The sequence below is a fragment of the Nicotiana sylvestris genome, chromosome 8 (genome assembly GCF_000393655.2).
Source record: "Nicotiana sylvestris chromosome 8, ASM39365v2, whole genome shotgun sequence".
NCBI lineage: Eukaryota > Viridiplantae > Streptophyta > Magnoliopsida > Solanales > Solanaceae > Nicotiana > Nicotiana sylvestris.
In genome coordinates, this window is record NC_091064.1 from 162,995,743 (window position 1) to 163,006,794 (window position 11,052).

The following is an 11,052-nucleotide window of genomic DNA, read 5'->3' on the forward strand; positions in this document are numbered from 1 at the left end:
CGACTCCTGTCAATTTGGGCAAACTTGCCTTTAGCTTCAATCTGATGTGGCATGATACATTTCAATAAGGTTTCTTTATGTTCTATCTTCCCCAGTTTCACAATTCGGGCTTGAAGTGATCTCAAAATGCCTTTATTATTTTTTTTCCTCAAATGTCCCTATCATCTTCAAAATTGTTTCATTGCTTCATGACTAAACTAACTTTTTAAGACCAGGCTGAGAATTACGCGTGCATGTCATGTCACTAGAGTCAACAGGAAAAGGACTATAAAATGAAAAGAGAACTAAACAAAAATGACTAAAAATAACAGAAAACAGGAAATTGCATTAGACAGATGGTGAAAGGGTTTGAACAACACAACAAGCAAAATAAAATGGGGTACAACCCTAGAACAAACCTAGATAACACTTAATGAGAAACTACGACTAAAGGAACTAGACAAAATAAAACTACAGAAAGGTTTGAGTCACAAGACAATATCCGGATTACAACCCTGAAGTAACCCGAACAACAGAAATGACAACAAAACAAACCACCAAAACTCCTCCCTGGCCAAGAGATGGAGCATCTTTCCAATCACCAAACTCAATATCTTAGCTACTGACGTCTGCATCAACAATACTAGGACCTTCACAAGTCTCCATCACATTGTTCTTAACAAATTTCTCTTGGGTTCCTTTTGTCTGCTCGTTCTTAGGATCAACCTCTGATAGCATTAAAAGTTTCACAACACGTGGACCTCCGAGGACCTCAGAAGAATTCTCATATTCCTTTTCAAGACAAATCATACCCACCATGTGTGTCTCATTATGCACAGGTGATGGACTTTGGCTAGTGTCTACTACATCTGGACTTTGCACGACAATGTTTCCTGTATCAATAAGCTTCTGAATCGCATTCTTCAAATTCCAACAATTCTCTATCTCATGCCCCGGGGCATCTGAGCAATCGGCGCACCTTTGAGAAAAATTAAACTTATTTGGAAGAGGGTTTGGCATTTTTATCTAGGTCGGCTTCAACATGTCCAATTTCCTTAGCTTCTAGAACAGACTGGCATAATGACTCTCCCAATGGAGTGAATGTTTTCTTCTTCTGTAACCTCTCGTTTTTAAAGGCTTGATTGGGCCGGAAACCTGATCCAGGGGGTTTTCGGTAGGCTCGTGGGGTAGATAGGTATTTTGTGGAGCTGGGTACTGGGAAAGTGTTGTGTGACTTTGGGAGTTCTGTGGAGAAAAGCATCATTGGGGAGGGTCATCTGGTGCACAAGGATATCCACAGGGATGGTGTCGAGACTGGAAGTGTTGATCGAGAAAGCCTATCGGATCATCTTTTCTGTTTCTCTTTCTTCCACCCAAGCTTATTGGGATGTTCTGAATGTATTTCGAACAACTCATGATTTTGCCTGACTTGATTCCCCCCATTTTTAACACATCATTGAAAGGCTTTCTCAAGACCGGGATCAAATGACTGAAGTAGGTGGGCCCCTGGGCTTTTAGGAAAAGCTCAACCATTTCTTCTTACCAATCGGGGTATTGACTCGAGCAGCTTGTTCCCTCCATATGAGTCCAAATTCTCTAAAGCTTTCCTCCAGCTTCTTTTCCATTCTAGATAGGGAGAGCGGTCTGGGGTAACGCCTGATCTGTATTGAAAGTATTAACAAAATCTTGAGCCATGTCACCCAATGTAGGCCACTTACCAACATCTTGACGAATATACCAGTCCAAAGTTGCCTCAGTCAGGCTCTTACTGAAATATGCCATCAACATGTCATCTTTCTCTCCAACACTTCTCATTTCAATGCAATAGACCCTCAGGTGGGCTACCGGATCTCCACACACATCATATAAGTTAAATTTTGGCACTTTGAACCCCGCGGGCAGGCGAACGTCAAGGGACACAGACAGTTCTTTGTAAGTCATGCTACCTTGGTCTTCCCTTCCTTGTTTGTTCTTCAAGGATTGTTCTATGCCTTTTAGCCTCCTGGGTATCCCATATTTCCCTTCTTTTCCTGTGAACCTTTCATTTTCAACATGAAACTTATCCCGAGGGCTCTTTTTGTATGAGTCAGGAACCTTGTAGGCAACCTCTATGGGGTAGTTTTGGTCATGAGCTTTGAGTGGATATTCATTGTTGGGACTAGTGGATATGATAGGAAAGCACTTTTGGGAAAAGATAGTTGGAGGACGAGTGATGGAGCTACTAGGGTGGTTGGGAAAACTGTGATAAGCGGGTAGATCTGGAGAGTATGGAGGATAATCTGGCATTGTGTCCGGAGTTTGGGTAAGGGCAGTATCTAGGAAGCTAGGTGGTGGCGGGGGTGGTGCCTTCCCAGTCATCCAAGCCTGATACATGTCAGCCATGTGTTGTATTAACATCTTTACCTCTTCAACCAACCCATTGTCCAGTTCAACCAGCTGCTTTCGAGCGCCAGTGTCAACCAACTCAGTTCTGTTGTTGTCTGCCATTGCCTTTTGACTTTATGTTGCAGAGAAGAGTTACCACTTTAAAACCACAAACCAACCACCCTTCCGCTATGAATATAACAAAAGAGCTGTCACACCTCCTTTTTTCCTACACCCCGAAAGGGTATATAAGGGAGTTTTTCCAATTAAAAGACAATCGAAATGGGATTTATTTTTAAAAGATTCAGAGTCGCCACTTGGGAGATTTATGGTGTCCCAAGTCACCGGTTCCAATCCCGAATCGAGGAAAAGATTGACTCTGTTTAACAGTTCGCGAACCAGAAATCCGATTAAGGAATTCTGTTAACCCGGGAGAAGGTGTTAGGCATTCCCGAGTTCCGTGGTTCTAGCACGGTCGCTTAACTGTTATAATTGGCCTATTTACTTGATTTTAATACAATTATGAACCTATGCACAAATTTTAACTTTTAACCGCTTTTACTCATTTTTAAGAAGATTGCAACGTTATTAAGACACGTCTCGAACCCCATCACATAAATGCACCCGCGGTCTTCGATATATTTTAACATTGTTGAGATTTGGGTCACATAAATGCACCCGAGTTTAGGAAGGTAAAGTATTAAGTAGCGCGCCTAAAGCAACTACGAGATTCATTTTTTAGTAACCGTAATCATGTCACGCGAACGTGTCCACAATCACCATGATTTAATTATTAGCACCCATAGCACATTAGCGATTATTCTAACAAAAAGAAAAAGACAAGATGCAACAAAAGAAAAGAGAAGCTCATCCAAATAATCTCCTATCAAGTTAATTTACCAAAAAAAGAAAGACAATAAATGATCTTCTGTCAAAAGATTAAACCAATTAACTAGGAAACGTGATCACTAAGGTCTATAGCAGTAACTTTATTAACAAAAAGATGGCACAGTTCAATGAAATAGATTTAAAAAAAAAACAACAATTTATATCCATAAAACATGGTAATAAAATAAAATAAAAGCTGAAGAATTGGACCTTCTTTGAAGCTTTCTTCAAGTCGACTTTTGTTCGAATTCACCAATATTCACTGAGCAATATTTCCTTAAGTAGTTCAATTTTCAAACCATTACAAGTCAAGTTCAAATTTCAGCAACAACATGTAACTCCAACGTGAACTTCTTCAAAGTTCATTCAAACGATGTCCTTGAACCATAGGACCAAAAGCTTTAGCGGAAACCTCGAACGGAACTACGATCCAGACTCGAAACTCACCGGACTCTCGCCGGATCTGTCACATTTCGGCGCAACAGTAACAGAGAAGGGAAACAAACGATGGAAACAGAAGAGCAGTAGCCTTCGCCGATTTTAACTGAGCTCGTAGGATTTAATGGATGGTCGTCGGAGCTATGCGTTTCTGTTCAAATTTGAATGGCATTCACAAGTATCAAATCTCCGGCGTTTGAGACGGAGATGAAGGCGAGCATGGTCGCCGGCATGGTCTAGAGAAGAGGTCGTGGGTCGCTGATGCAGAAGCAGGAATGGCTAAAACAAAAATGGGTGTTTTTGGGTGTGGAGGCTATCGTTAATGTATGAAGGTTAGAGATGAACAAGATTCAGTAGGTTTCGAACGCTGAAGAAAAATCCACGCTGGGGGGGGGGGGGGGTGGGGTCTTTTCTTGGTTACTGCTGGTTCGAAGAAGAAAGGAGAGGTCACTTGGAGAAGACGACGTACTGTTCTTGAGGCGCAGCTTTCTCTTTTTCAAGCGTTCCAGCCTTTTTCTTCAACCTTTTATTTTAGTCTTAGGTCTCTTTTATAGTGTAGACTCTAGGTCTAGATAGTTGTAGGGTTTTTAGATTACGGGGTAGGGGCCTATGAATTATGGGCTAGGTCCAAAATTAGGCCTAAAATAGGTTGCTCGAGCCTAAGTTCTATTCTTTCCCTGCGAACGAGATTAAAAATACGGGTTAATTTATTAATTAATCCAACTATTCAAATAATTATTAAAATAAAAATAACCATTAAAACAAATCTATTTTAGGTATTTTCAAATATCATATTAAAATAAAAATACGATACTATTTTTGTATTTTTTTAAGGTTAAAAATGACTACAAAACATTAATGAACCTATTTTTGTAATTTTTGTTTTCTTGTAATAAAATAAAGTAAAAGAGTCAAAATTACTTAAAATATCTATATTATGCCTAAATTAAATATTTACGCGCTAAAATATGAAAAATCTTGGGGAGGGTCAAAAATCACATGTCTACAGCTGCCTCTCTTTGACTGAAAATGCGCAGAGTTTTCAGACAAAGACTGACTAGACAGGTTTTTTACCCGACCCTTATTTGGAGAGACTAAAACTAAGAGAAAGGAAGTGTGACCGAGCCCTGGTGTCTGAGTTGCCTACATATCCTTTGCTATAAAGGAATTAGGCCACGTGTAGTTTAAATGTGAATTAGGTGATAGAGTATGCCGAGGTGGAGAGCCGGTCGAGGTGTCATTCCATCGAGGTTCCGGTCCGCGGTCCTGTTATTACATCAAAAATCAAAAATTAAGAAAGACTAGCTAAGCCTGTCAACTATGAGTTACAAGATTCCTATCTATAAGTCTTCTAAAGCTTGATCTCGAGTCTTGAATGGTTCTTCATTCAAACTTTGGATTTGAACCTTGACGCTTGCTAGTTGTAGGTGATAATTCATTCTTCCTCAGCTTTTTGGACCAAACCTGGACACCACACCATGCTTGTGACTTCAGTCATGTCTTAAGCAGTTCACGTCTTCCATCAACTTCTGTATTTGGATTTACTTCTTGCCTTTCCTTTTTTTCTTTATTGTGACTAACGTCTATCGATCACCTCGGACTGTTGACTCGCATTCTTTCCGTGAAATTCTTTGGCTGCTGACTTGAATTGCAATCTGTGATGCTTTTCCTTTTTTTCAGGTGGACGCCTGATTGTTGAACTCGAACTGTATTCCCTTGCTCTCCAGGTGGGCGCCTGACTGCTGAACTTGAATTATATTCCCATGCTCTCCAGGCGGGCTACGGACTGCTAAACTTGAAATATATTCCCTTGCTCTCCAGGTGGGCACCTGATTTCAACAAAATAGACAAAACAAAGAAAATTGTTTCTGCCCCAGTTTGCACTAGGAAGATTTGTGAGTTGTTAGCAATATTCTAAACCACTTATACTATTGATGCAATGATGAGAGTAAACTAATGACTAGACCAGGATGTGCATCTCCTATGAGTAAAACCCAAAACTTTAACTAGGAAATGCGTCTGCTAAAAATAAAACCTAAATAAACCAAACTAGGAAGTGCGTCTCCTACGGGTAAAACTTGTATGAACCAAAACCAAGAAGTGCATCTCCTAGAGGTGAAATCTCAATTTAGGAAGTGCGTCTCCTAAAACAAAATATAGCTTGACAGACCCAGACTAAGAAGTGCGTCTCCTAGGGGTGAAATCTCAATTTAGGAAGTGCGTCTCCTAAAACAAAATATAACTTGAAATACCAAGACTAGGAAGTGCTCCTCCTAGGGGTGAAATCTCAATTTAGGAAGTGCGTCTCCTAAAACAAAATATAACTTGAAATACCAAGACTAGGAAGTGCGTCTCCTAGGGGTGGAACATTAATGACTTAAACTAGGAAGTGCGTCTCCTAGGAATGAATTTAAATGACCGAGAGTAGGAAGTGTGTCTCCTAGGGGTGAGAACTTCAGTGACTAAAACTAGGAAGTGTGTCTCTTATGAATGAACTCTCAATTTAGAAAGTGCATCTCCTACAGGTGTAGCCTGAAAGACCCAGACTAAGAAGTGCGTCTCCTAGGGGTGAAACTTCAATGACTAAAACTAGGAAGTGCGTCTCCTATGAATGAACTATCAATTTAGGAAGTGTGTCTCCTATGAATGAACTTAAATGAACCAGACTAGGAAGTGCGTCTCCTAGGAGTAAAACCAAAAACTTTGACTAGCAATTGCGTTTGCTAAAATTAAACCTGAATGAACCAAATTAGGAAGTGCGTCTCCTAGGGGTGAATTTAAATGACCAAGACTAGGAAGTGCATCTCCTAGGGGTGAATTTAAATGACCAAGACTAGGAAGTGCGTCTCCTAGGGGTGAAAACTTCAGTGACTAAAACTAGGAAGTGTGTCTCCTATGAATGAACTCTCACTTTAGGAAGTGCGTCTCCTAAAAGAATAACTTGAAAGACCTTGATTAGGAAGTGCGTCTCCTAAGGATGAAACCTCAGTTACTCAACTTATATGATCCAAACTAGGAAGTGCGTCTCCTAGGGGTAAAATCTCAATTTAGGAAGTGCGTCTCCTACAACAAAATATAACTCGAAAACCCAGACTAGGAAGTGTTTCTCCTATGGGTGATGTGTGATCTTCTCAATAGCCTTTGTGTAAGCAGAATTGGGGCATTACACCTAAAAATTTCCAGCTTCCAAGCTTTGATATGAACATAGCTTCCGTCCCTATTTCAGACAAAAAAAACTTGTGAGTTTAAACATGGTGGTTGCTTTGTGGCCTTGACTTTGCGGCGGTTGCTCCTTCACTTTCCATGATAACTTTGATTTCACCTTGAAAGACATTGCTTGCTTATTGACTAACCAATTTCTTTGCCACCCTTATCACAGAAAATACCTCTTCTCCGTCCAGACCCAATACCCTTTATCTGTTGCATTACTCATGTGCATATATATTATTATAAGTGACCACGTTTTGATGTCAGTTCCAGATCCAAAGAAATACTAATTAAACAAATAATTGACTCATGATTCCCAATTGGGGCACAATCATTACTAATGTAATCAAATATTCATGTTGTTTTAGCTATTTGGCATATACCATTATCTTTACATATTCTTGATGTATAGTGCTGCTACAATGCTCTACAAATAACTTCTCTACAGACTCAACCATGAATCTGATGAGTTTAAGGCAACATGTCGTATACATGTTGACGATTTGAATATTTCAATACTCTATATTTGTATGTCTCTGTAAGTTTATATGCACACATTTCTATGGAACTGGTAACTAAATTATCACGATATCAAAATACAGGGAGACAAAGTAGTTATTGTTTTGTATGGGGAAGACATTGAAAAGTATGCAGACAAGCTCACCTCGTTTTCCACTTACTTGATATCTACTGCAAAAGTGAGGGTTCCTTTACCATATGGAGTACCTATCAATCATTTTGAATGGGTTATCGACAGACTTACTGTTGTCGAAGAAATGAAAGATGACAACTTACAAGACCCACCGCTCCTGCCTCCGATGAGGTTGAATAATGTACCCTTTGCATATCTGCACGACTAACAACGAAATACAAAATTTGGTAACCATTATTTTACGCATTGTACCCTTTCACAATTAAATTTATTTGTATCCTTACATTCTGTGATAGTACACATTGGTCTAAATTATAAGCCACTTGCAATTTTCATTAAACAAACATAATTGTCGTTGTTGTGAAATGTGGCTCGGTAAAGTACGTTGGCGCTAACAGTAACAAATGTCATGAAATCATCGTAATGGATATCGGGTAAGTCTGTTCGAATTCTATTTACCTTACTACTTTCGCTATAGCTTCCAAAAAGAATTGGCCACAAATATATAGCCAGATACTGCATCACAATGTTGTTTTCAAAAATCATAAAACTAAATTTTCACAAAGAAAGATTTTCTTAGCTTAATATTATAGTTTAGATTCAGTTGAATCAGAAAGAGAAAGTTGAAGGGAAGCAATATTTCACAGTTATTAAACTACAAAAAAACATTAATACAACACAAGGACAAACAAATAGCATTGATTTTGTTAAGCGACGTAATAAATAGAGTAACAAAATAATTTATATAAAATATATTACTAATGATTTTAAGTGACTTTTGCATATCTATGTGTCACAGCCCTAAAACCGACCCGATCATGACGACACCTAGCGTGAAACTAGGCCAGCCGACACAACTCCCAAATTAACCATTTATCAATAAGAATCATGTTTAAGCCTTTAATTTAAACAAAGGTTTCATAATATAAGTCTAAATGAATAGTGCGGAAATAATATACAAGCCTGACATCGGGGTGTCACAAGTCACGAGCATCTACTAAGGTCTGAAAATGTACTGAATACAGTCTAATGAAAACAAGAGGGAGAAAAGTTGTGCTGCAAACGTCGGGCAGCTACCTTGCTAAACTCCGATGACCCTGCCTCAGAGCAATCAACACCCTCTACCGGGTTCAGAAATACCTGAATCTGCATGCAAGGTGCAAGGAGTAATGTGAGTGCTCCAACTCAGTAAGTAATAAAGGCAAATGAAAGCTGAGCAGCAAGAAAACACGTAAAACACAGCGTAACACTACAACAAATGCAATACCTCACCAAAACAGTACATAAATCATTTATTTCGTAAATCAAGCTCAGTTTCCGTAAAACCTTTTTAAAACCACTTTTAATAGTTTCAAACGAGTGATAAAACAGTAAGTAAAAAAAAGGATGGAAACATAAACAGCCTCTCGGGCAAAACATGTACCATAAACAGCCCCTCAGGCATATTGTCAACATAACCAGCCCTTCGGGCTACCTTACAATCACTCATAATCAGCCCCTTGGGCATAACATAAATCAAGAACCATCCATTGGGCATAACATGGAACAACATCAACCCCTCGGGCTATATCACATCTCATACTGGGTACCCGCGCTCATTGGGGTGTACAGTCTCCGGGATGGGCCCCTTACGACCCACGCGCAATAACAACGCATCTCATGGCATAATCAATATATCACTCACTCAGGGTACCCGCGCTCAGTGGGGGTGTATAGACTCCGGGAGGGGCCCCTTTCGACCCAAGTGCAATATCAAGCCACCTCGTGGCATAATCAATAAGCTTTCGATCTCATATCAAGCCACCTTGTGGCATACAACTCATGCCCTCAGCCTCATAATCATAAATCAGTGTATCACTGTTGCGGCGTGCAACCCGACCCAAAAGTATCCTCACAACACAGGACCTCGGTCTTAATCAGTCAGAAGTCTCTAAAAGCCACTTGGGCACAGTAAAATATGATGCTCAGTCCAAAATATAATTTAAATTATTAAAACAGAGTAAACATGGCTGAGTTATGAAAATAGTAGAATATAGCATGACTGAGTAGAAATATAAAAATCAAAATAGTGAGAAAATAGCAGTAAAAATCCCCTAAGGATCCAAAACAGTTGGCACGAGGCCCAAATATGGCATTCAGCCCAAAACATGATGATAGCAAATAGTTTTCAATCAAATAAGCAGTAAAACAGTCATTCAGAATGGACAAAATCACAATCCCCAATGGTGCATGACCCCACACTCAACATCTAGCGTGTGCGTTACCTCAATATAGCACAACGATGTAAAATTCGGGGTTTCATACCATCAGGACAGACATTTACAATCATTACTTACCTCAATCCAGTCTAAACTCTAGCCCGTGATGCCTTTGCCTCTCAACTCGGCCTCCGAATGCTCCGAATCTAACCAAAATCAGTTCCACATCATTAATACACACTAAAGGAACAAAGCCCAAGCGAAAATAATCGAATTAACTCAAAAATCCCGAAATTGGCCAAATCCGACCCCCGGGCCCACGTCTCGGAACCCGACAAAAATTATATCAATAGAATCCTCATCCTACCATGAGTCTATACATATCAAGAACATCAAAATCAGACCTCAAATGTCCCCTCAAATCCCCACTCAAAGGTTTCTTAATCTCAAGCCCTAATTACCGATTTTTGCACTGATTTTTTCCAAAATTTCACCAATAATTAGGCCTTTAATCACATATAAACAATCATTTGGCGTATGCAAATGACATGATTATCTTCTCATCCTCAGATGAAACATCTCTGATGCTGATTATGCAAGTGCTGAAGGCATATGAAAATGCATCTGGGCAGCTTGTTAACAAGACCAAATCAGTTGTGTACCTGCATCATTTGACAGACATGGAAGTGGTCAGCAAGGTAGAAAGGATCAGAGGCATTCATAGGAATGATTTCCCTATCATATATCTAGGTTGTCCGATATTTTATGCAAGGAGAAAGCTGGAATTCTATCAGCCCCTAATTACTAAGGTAATGGACAAACTGCAATCATGGCAGGGCAAGTTATTATCAGTAGGGGGCAGGGCAGTTCTCATATCCCAAGTATTGCAAAGCATGCCTATGCATCTACTATCAGCTGTAAACCCTCCAAAGTATGTGATAAATAGGTTGCACAAATTGTTTGATCAATTTTTTTGGTGCAGCACTGTAGGAGGAACTAGTAGGCATTGGGCTTCATGAAATACCTTATGCATGCCAATTGAGGAAGGAGGAATAGGTTTCAGGTCACTGCATGATGTAGCAAAGGCATTATTCAGTAAGTTGTGGTGGAATTTCAGAACAAAACCGAGCCTATGAAGCTCTTTCGTATGTCAGAAATACTGTAAAAAATTAAATCCTGTAATTGTTCCATGGAAAAGGGGGTCTCACATCTAGAGAAAAATGTTGGAATGCAGAGATCTGATTGAACATCAAATCCTTTGGCAAACAAAAATGGGATCCTCACTATTTTGGTATGAAAATTGGACAGGTCTTAGGGCACTATATT

At 39.6% G+C, this 11,052-nt stretch overlaps 1 protein-coding gene across 1 annotated transcript; it reads left to right on the forward strand.

Moving 5' to 3' along the window:
• Positions 1 to 10,274: 10,274 nt before the first annotated feature.
• Positions 10,275 to 10,745, forward strand: LOC138875934 (uncharacterized). Its single transcript, XM_070154814.1, has 2 exons — positions 10,275 to 10,657; positions 10,709 to 10,745. The coding sequence occupies exons 1-2, from the start codon at positions 10,275 to 10,277 to the stop codon at positions 10,743 to 10,745; spliced, it is 420 nt and encodes a 139-aa protein (XP_070010915.1).
• Positions 10,746 to 11,052: the final 307 nt, after the last annotated feature.

Coding starts and splice junctions, on each gene's coding strand:
- LOC138875934 (XM_070154814.1), top strand. CDS start 10,275: ATGATTATCTTCTCATCCTCAGATGAAACATCTCTGATGCTGATTATG. Junction 10,658..10,708: donor TCAGCTGTAAACCCTCCAAA/GTATGTGATAAA, acceptor TTTTTGGTGCAG/CACTGTAGGAGGAACTAGTA.